At 34.7% G+C, this 19,256-nt stretch overlaps 2 protein-coding genes across 2 annotated transcripts; both read left to right on the forward strand.

The window, feature by feature from the left end:
- The first annotated feature begins 25 nt into the window (after positions 1-25).
- On the forward strand, positions 26-9,681 carry LOC132173689 (ABC transporter B family member 2-like). Its single transcript, XM_059585257.1, has 12 exons — positions 26-422; positions 516-570; positions 669-844; positions 2,210-2,410; positions 3,066-3,325; positions 4,399-4,939; positions 5,395-5,777; positions 6,304-6,719; positions 7,087-7,328; positions 7,411-7,658; positions 8,197-8,609; positions 8,899-9,681. Exons 1-12 carry the CDS (start codon positions 138-140, stop codon positions 9,441-9,443), a joined length of 3,765 nt encoding a protein of 1,254 aa, XP_059441240.1. The 5' UTR covers positions 26-137; the 3' UTR covers positions 9,444-9,681.
- Positions 9,682-16,760: 7,079 nt separating this feature from the next.
- On the forward strand, positions 16,761-17,953 carry LOC132175769 (transcription factor MYB39). The gene is made up of 3 exons (XM_059587816.1): positions 16,761-17,026; positions 17,114-17,710; positions 17,864-17,953. Exons 1-3 carry the CDS (start codon positions 16,761-16,763, stop codon positions 17,901-17,903), a joined length of 903 nt encoding a protein of 300 aa, XP_059443799.1. The 3' UTR covers positions 17,904-17,953.
- The last annotated feature ends 1,303 nt before the right edge of the window (positions 17,954-19,256 follow it).

Raw genomic sequence — 19,256 nt, forward strand, 5'->3', positions numbered from 1 at the left:
TTATTATCTACCAGTTTCGCCAGTTGTGTCACTTTTCATCTTCAAACTTAAGAGTGGTACCCTTCACAGTTTCCAGCCATTTAACACTTTTCTTTTCTCCCACAAACACTTTTCTATCCATTTTCTCAGGCCAAAAAATGGCCGACTCAGGCTCATTTTCCGGCAAGAATGAGGCCAATGATCATACAAAGAAGAAGAAGAAGAAGAAAGAAGAAGAAAAGAAGCAGATCAATAATGTTTCTATGCTCAAACTATTTTCTTTTGCCGACTCTTATGATTACATTCTCATGGCAATCGGGTCGGTTGGTGCATGTGTCCATGGAGCTTCTGTACCCGTTTTCTTCATTTTCTTTGGGAAGTTGATAAATATTATTGGGATGGCTTATCTCTTCCCCAAAGAAGCTTCCCACAAAGTTGCCAAGGTAGTACTTCACCATGCATGCACCAGTATTAATGGAAAGACCATATTGCCCATTTCTAATTCTAATTATTATTATTATTTTTTGTTGTTGTAGTATTCACTGGATTTTGTGTATCTCAGTATTGTTATAATGTTTTCCGCATGGACAGGTATTTATTCTTCTTATTCTACATATATGAAAGAAAAAATTAATGTTAATTAATTACACCTTTATTATTTGATTAAATATTTTTAATTGTGATTATAGAGGTGGCCTGTTGGATGCATACTGGGGAAAGGCAAGCAGCAAAGATGAGGATGGCATATTTGAGGTCGATGTTAAATCAAGATATTACTCTCTTTGATACTGAAGCTTCCACTGGAGAAGTCATAGCTGCAATCACAAGTGATATTACTGTTGTTCAAGAAGCCCTTTCTGAGAAGGTAAATTAATTAATAGGATTTTTTTTAAAAAAATTTGTAATCTTTATGTTTGGATACAATTTGGTTGAAAAGAATACTGTTTAATTATTTGTCAAATTTGCAAAAAAAAAAAAAAAAAGAAAATTATTGTAAAAGCTGTAATCCGCTAAACCTAAATTTAGGTCGATGTAATTGCGTCCTAATCGAAAAATCATCATCTTTCTTTTTCTTATTTGCAATTAATTAATGGGAATATTTATGGCATTTAAATAAAAGGGTGTCCCAAACAGGTGTGTAGGCCACACCCATTTCATTCTACCTTAAACTGATATGTGAATAATTACATGCATTTTAGATATATATGTGTCAATTTTATAAATTTTATTAGAGGAATTTTTTCTAACTTAATTATTATTATTATTAAAATTTTCCCAATTAGCATTTTAACTAAATTAAAATGGACTAAATAATTAAAGATAGGCAACTACTCCAATAAGCATATATAGAAAAAGCCAAAACTGACCTTAAAAAAAAAAAAAGAAAAAAAGTTTTGGTTAAAAGAGAATAAAAGTGGAGAGCTTTGATTTTCAAAAAAAGTTGTTAATTTCAAGAGAATTGTTGTGAGAGTGATTTGGAGTAATTGCAATGGCAAGTGGCATTTATAAGTCAGTTGGGTTGGTTGTGTTAGGTATTAACCTTTACTTCAAAATGCCTTTTCCAGCTGGAAGGAAAAATAAATGCTACAGCTTAGCACTCCCATGCATCATTTAATGACAGATTGTTGAGTGCAATTTTGTGCTTAATTACTTTGTGTTAAATCAAGATTAAGCATATAAGAAATTGTTGATTAAAGTTATATTTATAATTTTTATATTTGTATTTATATATATTCATAAAAATTATATTCCTGAGTAGCAAATAAAGTGTGAGGCCAAATTGGCGATGTTACGGTGTTGGTTTGGTATTGCGATTTCATAATAAAAAAAATGCGATTTTAAACCAAATTGCAGGAAATTAACTATTTGAAATTGCGTTTTTAAAAAATTGCGATTTGAAAACATAAAAAATTTATGTTTTCAAATCACAGGTAATGAGATACTTTTTAAAAAAATGCACAATTTTAAAGGCTACACTGCCATTTTAAAGGCCAAACAATGATTTTGTTAAACGCTTAATTGCGTTTTTAAAAATTATATTTTCAAATAGTATATTTTAAAATCGTTATTTATAAATTACACTTTTTAAAATCGCAAATTGAAACAGACCTTAGGGTCGTTTAAATAGCAGTCCTCTTTTTAAGTGTATATATATATTTGTTTTTAATTTAGATTTTGCAGCGTGTGGAGGACACATGTTTGAAAGTGATATGTTTGGTGGGTGGTGCAGGTGGGGAACTTCATGCACTACATTTGCCGTTTTCTTGTAGGTTTCCTTATTGGGTTTCTTAGGGTGTGGCAGATCACTCTGGTAACACTATCAATACTCCCCTTAATTGCTCTTGCTGGTGGCATCTATGCCTGGGTTACAATTGGTCTCCTTGGCAGTATTCGAAAAGCCTATGTCAAGGCTGGTGAGATTGCTGAAGAGGTCTGTTCACTCTCTCTTTCATTACCATATAATTTCTAAAACCATTTAAACTTATCATCAGAATTTGGCTTGCCTCCAAGTGAAAAAATAACTAGAGTTTTCCTTAATTTTACAAGATCTTTGAATTTTTTCACGATAAAAAAGTAATGCTACTCTTCACACCCATTTATCACACTAGTTTCATATTAGTTAATGTGGCATGTTTTAAGTGGCTGAGGTTCTATCGTGACTCATGAGTGTGAAGAGTAATATTACTCGGAGGAAAAAGTGACTATTGGATACTCTTCACACCCATTTATCACACTAGTTTCATACTAATTGATGTGGCATGTTTTAAGTGGCTGAGGTTCTATCGTGACTCATGGGTGTGAAGAGTAATATTACTCGAAGGAAAAAGTGACAATTGGATAGGGGTAATGCTATATTTAGCACACTGTCATATAATTGAGATGATATGAGTCATATGACAATGAAAATTTTTAGAAATGCTAATGCAATAGCTGATTTTCACTGTAGCATTATCAAGTTGTACATCAGTATAAGTGTCTATTGAATAGCATTATTCATTGGATGGTGGGTTTTAGTTCTTAACTATCACGGAAAAGTTTGATTGGAAAATTCACACGCTCTCTCTTTGACATTATGTGACTTGCAGGTGATTGGAAATGTTAGAACAGTCCAAGCATTTGCAGGGGAAGAGGCAGCAGTTAAATCATATAAGAATGCTCTCATGAATACATACAAGTATGGGAGAAAAGCAGGATTGGCCAAAGGGCTAGGACTAGGTTCCTTGCATTGTGTCCTTTTCCTTTCATGGGCATTGCTTGTTTGGTTCACTAGCATTGTTGTTCACAAGAACATCGCGAATGGAGGGGAATCTTTCACCACCATGCTCAATGTTGTTATCGCTGGCCTGTAAGCCCTTCCTTTTCTTGCTTTATTTTGCCTTCCATGGAGTTGAATCATTCCATTGTGTTTGACATAGCATTTTGATGATTTGATCAACTGTATTATATTGTCACATCTGAATCAAATTGAACTGCAGGCATGTGGATATCAAATTCTTCCTCTATCTTAGCCTCTATTTTAAATGATTTTGTTGTGATGTTAGAATTAGAGATGAGTTCAATTGATGGACTTGAAGATTCAATCCTTGCTTTTTAGGACATTCTTTGATGAGCTAGAACATTTGCATTTTGGTTGCAGCTATACAATCCGATAACAGTTACAAATAGGGGATATAGATTCAAAAGCTTGGAAAATTAGTTCTATGTAATCATGACTAATGTGTATATTGTCATAAGAAGTTTTATGATGACAAATTGTAATCACTTAAAAAGTTAAGCTGCCTCATGCTGGAAGACTAATATCAGAGAAGCGAATAGAGATTTGAAAGGTTATAGGAAATCTGAATGATTTGGAAAATATTCCTTTGAAATTCAGTGATGATTTCCAATGGAGGTAAGAGTGATGAATTTGAGGAATGGTCAAAGCATATCTTGTTAATTAAGAATTATTCTGGTTAAAGTAGAAACTTCATAAGCAATTTAATTAGGAGTTTTATGCATATTAATAGTGAGACTAAATGCTTGAGATCACCTGGCTCACGATGGAAGCTATGAAATTAAGCAGTTTCCCACAAAGAACATCTGGGTGACATGATATTTCATCACTACAAAAAACATATCAATTAGTAACGTGTTAACTATTTATTACTTTTTGGCACGTAAATTAGTAACGTGTCAATTTGTGACACGTTACTAATTATTTTAGTAACGTGTGAAATGAGACACGTTACTAATTTGTAATGTGTTAGTTTCACACATTACCAATTAGTAACGTGCCAAAATGACATGTTACAAATTGGTAACTTGTCTAACTGATTCCAATGTTGGTTGCTTGTAAATGATCATTTGGCTTGTTATCCAAGTTTTCCATCAAAATTCCACGAAACAGCAAACACATTATTTGCTTCTGTTGCTTCTCAGGTCACTAGGACAGGCAGCACCAGACATCACTGCTTTTGTCAGAGCAAAGGCAGCTGCTTATCCCATTTTTGAGATGATAGAGAGGGACACTGTGAGCAAAGCCAGCTCCAGGACTGGCCAGAAACTGGACAAACTAGAGGGCTTTATTCAGTTCAAGAATGTCTCTTTTAGTTACCCATCTCGTCCAGATGTTGCTATTTTTAATAATCTGTGTCTTGACATCCCTTCTGGCAAGATTGTAGCCCTTGTGGGAGGAAGTGGGTCTGGAAAGAGCACGGTTGTGTCTTTGATTGAACGGTTTTATGAGCCCCTTTCTGGAGAAATACTTTTAGATGCGCATAATATCAGAGAGCTTGACCTCAAGTGGCTAAGGCAGCAAATTGGCTTAGTAAATCAGGAGCCTGCCCTTTTTGCTACAAGCATTAGGGAGAACATACTCTATGGAAAGGATGATGCCACCGTTGAGGAGATCACACGTGCAGCAAAACTTTCAGAGGCTCTCTCTTTCATAAACAACCTTCCTGAGAGATTTGAAACTCAGGTACTGGCTTCTTTCATTTCTATTGTGAAGTATGGATACACATAAACACGTATGCAAGTGCATTATGGAAAACCAGAAGCAAATAAAAGGTTTTATGAGCATTAACCAGAACAAAAATCCAAAGAACTTTGTTAATTAAGCATCTATGGATTGACATATTGCTTAATCAAATTTTGTTCTTCTTAGACCATCGCCTCTTTCTTCCGTTAATCAGTTGAAAAAAATCTAACCTCTTTTGTAATTGGAGTAGGACTACTAAAACAAGAAAAAAGTGCAGTTCATGATAAAAGGAAAGGAATCAAATTATTTGAGTAGAGTTTCAAGAAGGAAACTTTTTGATATATAACTAAATAACTTTGATTAGTTTTGCATTTCTATATTTTAAAAAGGATCCTACCCTTTGTATCTTATGGAGCATGTATTGGAAAGGAGTGATTTAAGTGCTTCTTTCGCAGGTTGGTGAGAGAGGAATACAACTATCAGGTGGACAAAAGCAAAGGATTGCAATATCACGAGCAATTCTGAAGAATCCGTCCATACTTTTACTGGATGAAGCTACAAGTGCACTGGATGCAGAGTCTGAGAAGAGTGTGCAGGAGGCACTTGATCGCGTCATGGTTGGACGAACAACTGTAATGATTGCGCATCGGCTTTCTACCATAAGAAATGCAGATATAATTGCTGTTGTACATGAAGGGAATATAATAGAAACTGGGAACCATGAGGAGCTTATTTCGAACCCAAACAGTGCCTATGCATCACTAATTCAACTTCAAGAGGCCGCAGGTTCTCTGCAACGCTACCCTTCACGTGGTCCTAACTTGGGACGGACATCAAGGTACTCATTATGTTGTGAGTGCACTTGTGAGATTGTCTCACACGGTGAAGTATAATGAAAAAGAGTAATTAATATACCTAAGTGGACACAAGTCCATTAGCTTAGGCTTTTGAAAGTGGTGTCCTAATATGTATATTAACTTACTCTTGTTTGACTCCCTAAGTATTTCTCTCCCTAACACATTAGATATAAAATCCTTTGGATGCTTTGTCAGTCACATTAAAATACTCACTTTCCAATCATTATAAATGAGGTGCTTCTTTACACAAATGATAATGAGTTCCAGTGGTCATTGGAACCTCTGAAAATATAACTATATGTTTGTCTTCAATCTTGCAACATTCAAGAAATGAACACTATATACAAATCCATTCTACAAGAACAAGTTGCCCCATAGTTAAAGATCAAAATGGAAAGTTCTATCATCAAATATCATACTGATTAAGACCATTTTCTATGTTTTCTGCTTTTGACAAGAATTATTTAACCTGTCCATAATGATCATTTTCAATAACTTCATTTGTAGCATAAAAAACTCACGTGAGCTATCCCGCACCACAACAAGCTTTGGTGGTAGTTTTCGTTCTGATAAAGAATCTCTTGGACGTGTTGGTACTGATGGAGGGGAGATTGTGAAGCTGAAATATGTTTCTGCTAGAAGACTCTACTCCATGGTTGGCCAAGACTGGGCTTATGGGGTGGTGGGCACCATATGCGCGTTTATTGCTGGAGCTCAGATGCCTCTTTGCGCTCTTGGGTTATCTCAATCACTTGTGTCCTATTACATGGATTGGGACACAACACAGCATGAGATCAAGAAGATTGCATTGTTGTTCTGTGGGGGTGCAGTTGTAACTGTCATTGTTTGTGGAATAGAACATTTCTGTTTTGGAATCATGGGAGAGCGACTAACTCTTCGCGTGCGAGAGAAGATGTTTTCGTGTAAGTTTTGATCATAAGACTGTTACCTGTTCTCTTACCTTCCTGAATCCTGGGCAATTAGGTTACAACATAGATTTTTTCTTACTTCTGCAGGACAAGTGGATTATTTTTATTTTCCTTCCTATAATTGCATCAAATAGGATCTTTTCAAGGCTAACTGGCTAAGGTTCTTTGAGTTGAAGGGTCAACATTTGTTTTTAATGATGAATCCATATAATTAAATCTTTTGAATTTTCTGACAACAAAGTGGAATATCATCAAGATATTTTGCCTGTCTTCTGCTTAAATTGTTATTTCATCAAGTTTGAGAATTCAATGGTTTTTTCCAATTTCTACTTAACTTTCCTCTTGAATCTTCTGATTGCAGCCATTTTGAGGAATGAGATTGGGTGGTTCGATGACACAAACAACACAAGTTCTATGCTTTCTTCGCGTCTAGAAAGTGATGCAACTCTTTTACGAACTATAGTTGTTGATCGCAGTACAATTCTTTTACAGAATGTAGGATTTGTCTTTACTGCTTTCACCATTGGCTTCTTCTTGAACTGGAGGATCACACTTGTTGTCATAGCCACATACCCATTGATCATTAGTGGTCACATCAGCGAGGTTTCCTATTAGTCCTATTTTTATTCCAGTCAATATCCAAAATACTAGTAAATTACTCTTAGAAACCTTTTCCCTGTTGCAGAAACTTTTCATGAAAGGCTTTGGTGGCAACTTGAGCAAAACCTATCTGAAAGCTAACATGCTGGCTGGTGAGGCTGTGAGTAATCTCCGAACTGTTGCTGCATTTTGCGCCGAGGAGAAGATCCTAGAACTTTATGCTCAAGAACTCGTTGAGCCTTCCAAGCGATCATTTACTCGTGGTCAGATTTCAGGCATGTGTTATGGCATAAGCCAGCTCTTCATCTACTCATCCTATGCCCTGGCCTTATGGTATGTGGCTTTAGCTTCACTTTTTTACAATTTTGCTATAAAAGACATAGGCTAGACAAAAAGAACCATAGTAAGTTTGTTATTCAACATTCTCTTACATGTTTGATGCTGTTTAAGGAGTCCAACAAGACCTCCAAACATGAAACAATGCCTGAAAATACACCAATACAGAAGAAAATGCAACAGTATTAGTTTTTTGTTACATAAGCATATTTGTAACACCCTAGTCCCGTATTGAGAAGATGAGAAGAAACTCATATAGAGTGAGTAGTTTATAAAGATAATCATGGGTGCTAAGTCCCACGTTGCCTAATTTATTAGGTGTAACTGGGCTTTATAATGAATTCTAAGGAAGCTCCAAATCGACTAATCATTTTGGAGTAATAGCGCAGATGTTGCTAGCGCTTTTCCTTGGGTCGTTACAATATTGGTTATACTAAAACAACCTGTATATTGCTCTTATTGCCTTACTCTAGATGGCTTTGTTGAAGATCCCTCAAATTGAATGAAGTTCTTGGTCTTGTTTGACTTTGTTCAGGTATGGTTCTGTTTTGATGGGGCAGGGGCTTGCTAGCTTCAAATCTGTCATGAAATCATTTTTTGTTATGATTGTAACGGCATTAGCCATGGGTGAGACATTGGCATTGGCCCCAGACATCCTGAAGGGGAACCAAATGGTGGCATCAGTCTTTGATGTGACAGACAGAAAGACAGAGGTAACAAGTGATGTTGGAGAAGAGTTAATGACAGTGGAGGGAACAATTGAGCTAAGGGGCATCCAATTCAGCTACCCTTCGAGACCTGAAGCTGTGATTTTTAAGGACTTTAATCTAAAGATCCGTTCAGGGCAGTGTATGGCATTAGTGGGGCAAAGTGGTTCTGGTAAAAGCTCTGTCATCTCTCTTATACTGCGATTTTATGATCCGACGGCTGGGAAACTGATGATAGACGGTAAGGTTCTTGGATAATCTACAAAAAGACTATTAAATCACCACTTGTTCTAAAAGTTTAAGTTAATAGGAAATAGTATATTTAATCATTTAATCAAATACTTTAATAGACAAAAACATAAGTAGATTATAGAACGCTTATGCATTGTGGAAAATGATTCATACTTTGCCAATATGATTCCTTAACAACCTTCCTCATGCAAGATCCTCTATTAGCTAGATAATGTCAAACCAGAATCTAGAAAAGTATTCAGCTGCTGATCTAACAAGCATTCATCAAATTCTTGCAGGGAAAGACATAAAGAAACTGAAGCTCAAGTCTCTTAGGAAACACATTGGCCTAGTCCAACAAGAACCAGCTCTTTTTGCCACATCAATATATGAAAACATTCTTTATGGAAAAGAAGGAGCTTCTGAAGCAGAAGTGATTGAATCAGCCAAGCTGGCTAATGCTCATAGCTTTATCAGTGCGCTTCCTGAGGGCTACTCTACAGGAGTAGGTGAACGGGGAGTGCAGCTGTCTGGTGGCCAGAAACAAAGGGTTGCCATTGCCCGAGCCATTCTCAAGAACCCAGAAATCTTGCTGCTAGATGAAGCCACTAGCGCTCTAGATTTGGAGTCAGAGCGTGTGGTGCAGCAAGCTTTGGACAGGTTGATGAAGAACAGAACAACAGTGATGGTAGCTCATAGGCTGTCAACAATAAAAAATGCAGACCAAATATCAGTTTTGGAAGGTGGAAAGATAATAGAGCAAGGGAGTCATTCAGCACTTATAGAGAACAACAGTGGAGCATACTATAAGTTGATCAACATTCAGCAACAGCAACATCGATAACAACCAAATTGAAAACAAATAGCTCAAATACTTTTTACACTTTTTTTAATCACTATTTATAAGGAGATTTAAAGAGTGATTATTAATTTCTATGTCAAAATAATGACCATACAGTTGGGGCATGGTGTAAAGAGTGATTATTTCAATGTGAGACTTAGTAATTTTTTTCTTTTTTCACTTACATGTGTATCTGTAATAAACCCCGCCTTTTATGTGAATCTATCACCACATTACTACACTCACCATCGAATGAAAGTCGTTTCAATCCTATGGGCTGTTCCTAGGAACACTTGTGTGGGCGTATTGGTTTTTTGTTTTTTTGTTTTCATGCCATTGGACATATCAGTGTTCCAGTTGCGAAAGGGATCCATCATCCATGCATGTGCATGATCCTACCATTCATCATGCCGCATGTTACCATTAATTTTGATATCATTTGTTGGAGAGATAATAAATATGGAAGTCTTCCGATGAAACCATAATATAACATGTTATTCCAATTGCTAGGAATTGGAGTGAAAAGGGGATGTGGTCCTAATGTCTACAGGAAACAGAGAAAGATTAGTTTCTCAAAAGTTATCAAGATTTCAAAATCAGAACAATTAGAACTAATTCATATAGATGTATAAGGACAATCACAGTTATATTCTCCTAGTGGCTCTCATGGTTTTCACTTTTACTGATGATGCTACTAGCAATTGTTGGTACATATCTTGGAGCATAAATCAAATGTCTTTGATATTTTCAAGAAATTAAAGGCCATGGTTGAGAATGAAAGGTTTAAAGAAGAAGTGTCTGAAATTAGACAATAAGGGTAATCACTGCGATGGCGTTTTGGGAGGTATTATTATGAAGTTAATATTTTGGGAACACCACAGCAAAATGGCATTACTGAACAAATGGATAGAACTATTCTTGAGCATGTGAGGAGTGTAGAATTCATTTTGGGTTGCCTAAACAATTTCGGCCAAATTGATGCATATTAGGCTCCTTTTGTTTCAGTATAAAATGATTTTCAGAAAATGTTTTTCGTATTTTCGGGTGTTTGGTGGGACGGAAAATATTTTCAGTTTGACCAAAAAAACCTCTTTAATTTTCGGAAAATAGCTTGCATTTTTGAAAACTATAAACTATTTTTCGAGTTTGAGCATCTCATTCTTAAATTGACGGACTTAGACAAGACATTGCTGAGACTTTGCCAAGACACTACCGGGACTTGGTCCAAGACACTGGCTGGACACCACTGGGACATTGTCGAGACCCGATTGAGACATCATCAGGAACCTGTCGGGACTCAATTGGGTCCCAATCAGGACTCGATCGAGACCTGGTCAAGACACTAGCAGGACACCACCGGAACATCGTCGGGACCCTGCCGGGACCCGATCGGGACCCCACTGAGACCCCGTTGGGATCCAATCGTGACACTGTCGAGAACTTGTTAGGACATCGCCTGGACTCGACTGGGACCCAACCATGACCTAACTGGGACACTTTTTGGACCCGGTTAGAAGACCGCCAGGACCCGACCGGGACACTGTATAGACTCATTTAGAACATTGCCGGGACCTCGCCAAGACACTACTGGGACTCGGTTAGGACTCGGTCGAGACTCGCCAAGACTCAACCAGGACCCCGCAGAGACCTGACGACCTGACGAGGACACTACCAAAACCCCATAGGGACCCGGTAAGGAGCCACTGTGCAGGACCTGGTTAGGACACCGCAGAGACTCGGTTGGTACTCAGTTAGGACATGGCCGAGATCTGATCAGGACATTTTCATAATTTATAGTTTAATATGATTGAATGAAATATATATATATATATTGATTTTTCGTACGTGTCAAACACCGGAAAATCTCTTTTCAAGAAATTGCTTTCTGCTGAAAACATTTTAAACAATTAGAGCTTTAATTTACAAATTGAAAAAAAAAAAAAAAAAAAAAAAAATTGATATCATGTGATTTCAACATCAAATGATATTGTTGAAATCATGTATATAAAAATTACATGTTTTATTAAAAATGTCCGTGATAATCACGTTCATTTTAAATATATATATCAACTAAATTTAAAGAAATTTCCAGAAAAGAAAACTGTCGTTATAAATGTAATTAACTAGCTAGTACTAGTGGAACAGCTGTCGTCGTAGTACGTAAGTATCAACAACACCAGAGAAAAAGGATGTTAATTGTCTGGTTAAGTCTTCCAAGTAACGTGATAGTTTTTTTTTTTTTTTTTTTTTTTTTTTTTTATCTTATACCGTTAAAAACCAAATACAAACAGCTAGCCATTAATTACATTCAAATTTGCCGTAACAGACACTCCCTCTTTCAGAAAAAAAAAAAGAACTTTTAGGAAGTTTCCAGGATGTCAAAGGGATAAACATATCGACTTTGGTTATTTCTTTCTTTCTTCTGTTTTCTATGTTTCTCCCATTCTTGTTTTCATCGAAAGAAACATATAAAAGTGATGACAAATATTAATTATGATCATACAAGAAACCAAGTTTGATAAGCAAAGCTCAGAAACTTCGACATGGCGTGATTTGCAGTCAACAGGTCATTTCTTTTCAACTCCCCCATGCTTTTTTAATCATTTTTATTTTTATTTTTATGTTTTTTTCCATGCAATAGTGGCTTGTCAATGAAGCCAATGATGTAAGAAGATTGAAAAAACCATTTGGCATTTCTTAGTGTCTTTTTCTAGGCCCCTTGACGAGTGGTATAGCTATTATGTCACCCTCTTTGAACAGCGTATGAAAACCCTTCAATTTAGATATCACACGGCTTCGGTCAAAACCAAACTAACTAAGATTCTAGGAAATGTCAAAGATTTTAGGAAGTGCCAAACATGCCCTAACGATATGGATGAGTTGTTCAATATTTATTTATATTATATTAATGGTCGACAAATGCCCAACTGCACTTTATGCGTACAAACGGTACAATCACACTAGAAAGCTGCCAACAAAGGAATATAAGTACTTAATTATGGGGTCCGTCTCAACTCGTTATAACACTGTATACTGAAAAATTATAATTCAATTCATTTAACTAAATGATAAAAATTTTTAATTTTTAATTATTAATTTTGTGTTGGATTTGTGCTGGATTTAAAGGTCGTATAAAAAATTATCAACCATAAATGCTGTGTGTCGTGTTCAAACCTTTAGGTGTATCGATGCATGCATGATTATGAGATTATATAGGTTAATCTTAACCCGATCCATTAAATTAAACGGGTTAAATTATTCAACCATAACTTGTTAATGTTGTGTTGGGTTCTTATCGGATTCGTGGATCGTGTCAGAATTTGACAATCCTAAATTATAACTCAATGCCCAGGGGAATGAATACCTTCAAGATTAAGAAAAATGCTTATAGGTACCCTAATCTCTGCACATACAAAATTAAGTTTCAGCTTCAGTGAGACAAATAGCAGTTTTGGGTCAATGATGTTTAGGTAAATGTTTGGTTTTGTAAAAAGAATATGTCAGCATAAATTGGCCAGTTAAATCTGTTGTATTTTTAAGCATAGGCTCTATTAATAAAGAAATTAATCAGGTGCATGCCCGAGGTCAATGAGCACAATTAGAATGTAAATGTTACTTTTTTTCAAAAATTGATCACCTACCTCTGTGGTATATATTAAAGTATTCCTCTTAGAGGGGATTTTGTCCCAAAAAAAAAAAAAAAACTATTTTAAGAACTTATAATTCGTATATATATATATTTTATATATTTTTCTGAGGACAAAATATTTGTACTTACATGTGATAGCTAGAGTGCAGTCATCCCTGACTCGATCAGATTTGAACTTATTAGCTCGTTTAATTATTTTGATCACATGTTTACTATTTTGTATGAATAAAATTCAACTTCATTGACAAAACTTAATTAATATTGTATTTGGAGTCCAAAAGATTGAAGATGAGTTGGTAAATGGATGATCAACAATGCAAAGGAACATTGGTAGAGCAGTTAGAGCCTGCTTTATTTTATTATTATTATTATTATTAAAGAATTATATAAGTTGGCATAATATAATTAATTACTACGATTTCGGATTGTCAAAATAATTAGAAAATGACAAATTTGATGAGAGCATGCATGAGGACTAGAAAACTGTATTGGAAGAATTAAAAGAAGCAGCCTATAATGTTAATTACCTTATAATGATGTTGGATATATGACTCAACATTCAAAATTCACCTCGATCACAATATCTCAAAGAAGATTTTGTTAATTACCTTATATATGTATGTCTATATTTTTGGTTCGGGAACATTTTATAATGGAAGACGTTTAAAGAGTCTTGAATGAAGAGGGAATTAAATGGGAATGAGATAAAATAATGGACGCATTTATAATGTCAACTCACACTAGGTTATTGCTTTAAAGCAATACTTGAGCGCATGTACTAATGCGGTGTGAAGCATCAAACTTCTGCACGTTTTAATAACCGTTAATTATAAATTTAATCTAACGGTCAATGTTAATATATATCGAATGATCATATTTTAATGACAGTTGAATTAATTTTCCGTTAATTTCGAAATGTAAATGTCTGTTAATGAACAAACATTAAAATTGCTGAACATTATATACAGCCCACTTCATACCAGTTTTAAACACGTTGAAATTTTCTCTTTTTCTAACTCTCTCAAAATCCAATTGCAATTTCAAAATTTCATTGCTAGTATAAAAACTCATATGGTATTCTGATTTGGTTTTGTTTTATGCGAAATGCAATCAAACTTTAGAAGTTTTCTGAACTTCATTGTATCCTGAAGAAGTATGTACTATATATAACCCAATGCAAATCAATTTATCAAAATTGATGGGAACAAATAATCTCTTAAGGAAAATGACTCTATAACGTACCTTAGGAGCATTTATTTTTTCTGTTTTAGGTTTTGTACTAACATATATATTTGATATATAATGCAAGAACAAATATAAGAAGATAAGAACAATGATCATGTTTTCAATGATATATATATATATATATATATATACCTGAAATCCCAGCTTTCCAAAATTTTAGGTTTACAAGATAAAGAACTATTTTTAGGCATAAGAATATATATATAATGTGATATATATGGATACATCTTACATATTTGTATTAAAAGAAAATGGAGTAAATATCAATTAAAAATAAAAGTAAAAACATTTTCTTTTAATAATTATGTGGTACAAACATCATTGTTGTGTCTGAAGCTAGCTTCAAAGTACACGTTACAAGTAGATCATTGTCTTGGGCATACATATGTGCCTGCTAATTAATTATTCATAATCTTTCCATAACTTCAATATCCTACAAAATTTCCCAGTACTTAACTTCAATAAAGATCAAAGTATCTCTAGAAAAGCACGCCAAATTATCGAGAGTCGTCGCTAATTAATGAGTTTTTAACGACGGCGCAAATGCGACAACCCTAGCTATAACATTAAGGCTTTTAGTGACGACCAAACATGTTTTTCTCAATGTATCACGTTCTATCAAGTGTTGTAGGCTTGTTGTTGTAGTATTAGCATCATGGTTATATATTAATTAATGGAAATCAAATTACTGGTGGCTTTCAAAACATATGTGCTTTACGAAACCTCAGACATGGAAATTACCACCCAAATAAAAAGAAACCTGTACACTACCTAATCCTGATTTTTGCTGAAAATGGCCAAAAGGGTCGCTAGATGGCTTTCCCCCTCATTGCCGTGCTTTTGGAAGCTATGAATATCATATGAAAAAGAAAGAATGATAATGACATCATCATTTGAATCATATATATCTCCCCCGGCCCAAGCACCTATAAAACCAGCATATTTAAGCCATATGTCTAAATTCTTTATATGAACAGAAATTTGAATGTCATATGAAAGGAAAGAATGATAATGACATCATCGTTTGAATCATCATATATATCTCCGAAGAACCTATAAATCCAGCAAGCTTAATGCAGCCATATTTCTAAATTATTTCTATGAAAAGAAATATGAATATATCATATGAAAAGAAAGAATGATAGTGGCTTTTCATCATTTGAATCATATTATCTTCCAATTACACTTATAAGAGGAGTGATTCTATAAGTAAGACTTGTATTCCTTGTTCATCTCCTCAAAGGTATTACGTGACTTTGATCCAATAGTAATTTTAAAAACTATATAACCGTTGGAGATAAAAGAAAATAATTAGAGAATTATTAACAGACTTCCTAAACCCCCCTAGTATTGATTTGAAAGAATATTTAAATAGTAAGAAAATGATAAAGAAAGCTAATGTAGAAGAGTTCGTCTATAGAGTGGATGATGGTAGTCCCAACATTTGCTTAGTCTGATGTGGCCTTGTGCCACGTCCGCACCTTTAAAAAAAATTGAAATTTTAAGGTTAAAAAACTCAAAACGCATGAACTGGCATCCGCCCTATAGACGAACTCAATGCGAGTGTATTTGAATATGAAGTGTGTTGGGGAGAGAGACACCAATGAAGTCAAACAAGAGTAAGTTAATATTATATATATTAGGACACCACTTTTAACCCAAAAACTTAAGCTAACGGGTTTGGATCTAGCATCTCCAGTCCAGCAGAAGTAAGCAAAATAGCTATTGAAAAAGTATAAATTTTTACTTTAACTACTTATTTTTCTATGTACACTCCATCGGATTTTCTATTCTACTCCTCATTTTCTTTAAATATTATTTTGTGTGGGAGAGAGTGAAAGAAAGAGGAGTAGAGAGAGAAAGAGTAAAAGAAAGAAAGTGAGAGATAAAAAATAATAAACAAAGTTTATAGTGTGAATAGTGAATAGGCTAATCAGCCTATTTACCGTTCACACTAAATGAAAAAAAGTTAAATTGTTTATTCTATTGGGGACCAAAAAACACCTATAATAGTTAAATTTAACTATTATTAGAGATTTAGCTACTCTTTTGGAAATGCACTAAGTATATTAACTAACCACTACTTTTTTTTTTCTTTTTTTTTTATATATATATTTTTTCAAAGTGAAACACAAATTTCACAAGTGCATACACAACAAAGTAAAAAGTAGCTTAGTTTCCTAAATTTAAGACAAATCTAAGAAAGCTGATGGACCAGCATGCTTAATACAGCCTCTAAATTATTTATATCAAAAGAAATTTGAATATCATATGAAAAGAGAGAATGATAATGACATCATCATTTGAATCATATCTCTCAAAGAATCACCTATAAAACCAGCACCCATCAGCCATATCTCTAACAAGACTTGTACCTTTAAACTCCAATATCATATCTCGACTCTCATCTCTATTTCTTCCCAAAAATGGGTCGTTCCCCATGTTGTGATGAGGAGAAGGGTTTGAAGAAAGGGCCATGGACGCCAGAGGAAGACCAGAAGCTTACTGATTATATTAGCAGAAATGGGCATGGAAGTTGGAAAGCTCTCCCCAAACATGCCGGCTTGAATAGGTGCGGAAAGAGTTGCAGATTAAGGTGGACGAATTACCTCAAGCCTGATATTAAGAGAGGCAAATTCTCTGAAGACGAAGAGAGAAAGATCATCAACCTTCACTCTGTTCTTGGAAACAAGTACGTATATATATATCATTTATTCTGCATGCTTGTTAGATCATTCAAAATCTTTTTATTTGACTTTTTTTTTTTTTTTGGTCGCAGGTGGTCTAGGATTGCAACACAACTTCCTGGGAGGACAGACAATGAAATCAAGAACTACTGGAATACTCATTTAAGGAAGAAACTCCTTCAAATGGGGATTGATCCAACCACACACAAGCCAAGAACAGATCCCAACCACCTTATGAATCTCTCTATGTTGCTTGGTGCATCTGCAAACGTTGGAAATTTGATGAGTCCTTGGGGAAATGGTCTTGGTTTGCAGGCAGATCCATCTCATCTGGCGAGAATCCAACTCCTGCAAAATCTCTTGCAGGTTGTGAACACAAGCACAGCAATTCTCAATAACCCATTTGAAGGATTTATCAATGGTTGGGGATATATGAACCCTGGAATTTTGATCCCTCAAGCACCCACCAACTCACAGGAGATTGACAATTCATTGGCAAATATTGCACAAGTTGATAATATTGGTGTCAAAAACAGCAGCTTGAGTGAGAATCCATTGATGCCTGCATTGGTTTCTGAACCTCCTTTGACTGATCATCAACCAAATCAATTCTCAACCTCCATCTTTGAGGATTGGGAGAAACTCATGGATGATGAAACAAGTGACTCCTACTGGAAAGATATGTTGGAGTAGGTTCTTGTCTCTCAAATATTTTATTTTATTTTCTAATTCCTTTATGGTCTATTTATTTATTTATTTGTTGGCTGGAAATGGAAGCTTCCTTTCTTTCTTTCCACTTTTGCTGAAAATTTAATTAACATTTTCCTTAATTCTCTTTGCAGCTTTACATCCTCATCATCACCATCGCCAATGGCATGGTAGAGCACCTGGCCTATGTTTCAACTGAAGTATCATAAACATGAGTTCCACGCTGGAAATATTATTGGTTCATTCATGATTATTCTTGTATGTTAGATTTTTTTTTTTTTTTTTTTTTTGTTTTTTTTGCTACCTTTATTCACAGGATACATGTAAACCTCTTTTTCCTCACAAAGTGTTCGTTGTATTGAATCCTTTGATTTTTTTTTTTTTTTTTTTTTTCTATGTATAATAGTTGATAATTCTCCCTATGCAACTTTATGTTCAAGTTTCTTTTGGCGACTAATAACATCCAAATCATATACGGCCAACATGTTGTAAGTTGTATTTAACTTCCGTTAGAATATTAATCAAATGATTAAATTTATCATTTCTTATTAATTAATTTAAACTTAAAAAAAAAAAAAACTAATGATTTCAAATAGTATTAATTAGAATAAGCTTTTGGAACGATTGATGTAGCAAATTACCTCCGCGATATGGTATCAGAGAATGTTCTAAATTCTAAACTTATTTCCGTCATTCACCACTTATTGAGAGAGAGAGAGAGAGAAAGAGAAAGAGTTTGAGTTTACATGTGAGAAAGAGTGTTAAAGTATTAATTAAATAATTAAATTAATTATTTCTTAATTATCGGCTTAAACTTTTAAAATAAGTGGTAATTTAACAACATTCTCGTCATTCATTTGTTGGACATCAAAGCAAGAGACCTCTAGGAACATGAAGAGAAACAACAGATGCAAGAAGGAAATTGCAATTTGAAAATGATTTTTTAGGTACGTGAGAAAAGCACATAATCTTAAAACCTAGAGATATTGTGTGCTACGGATAACATGTTGATTAAGATTTTGACCTTTTTGTAGCATAGCAAAGTCAACCATGTCACCGCCACTTCACCCTAATTGAGGAAAAAAATCCCCCTTGATGTCTCTTACAGCTCTTAAGAGTGTAATATCAAATGATGAACAAAGGAGACAAAGCTCTTAAGAGAGTGATATAATGATTTATTATTCAGATTATTAGTTATGCATAATTGTCACCATTAGATAAGATTAATTGTTTACGTGTAATACAAGCCTCTAACTGCAAAACCTACAAGTACCTATCAATAGCCACCCAAGTTTGAGTTCAATTTTTACTCTTTTAACCGCCACATTTTAGGTGAGGATTTAGGTAGATTCAGTAACCAGTAATTAAATGAGAGAGACTATTAAGCAATCCCTCTTTAATACGCTATTGAGTTCTAGCCATGAGGATATATGCATAGAGGTGTACGTAGAAGGTTCTTTGTTGATCTTAGGATCTCACATTTATAAATAAAATAAAAAGGGTTAAATCCAAATTTGGCCCACGCGA

The sequence above is a fragment of the Corylus avellana genome, chromosome ca3, assembly GCF_901000735.1.
Source record: "Corylus avellana chromosome ca3, CavTom2PMs-1.0".
Lineage (NCBI taxonomy): Eukaryota > Viridiplantae > Streptophyta > Magnoliopsida > Fagales > Betulaceae > Corylus > Corylus avellana.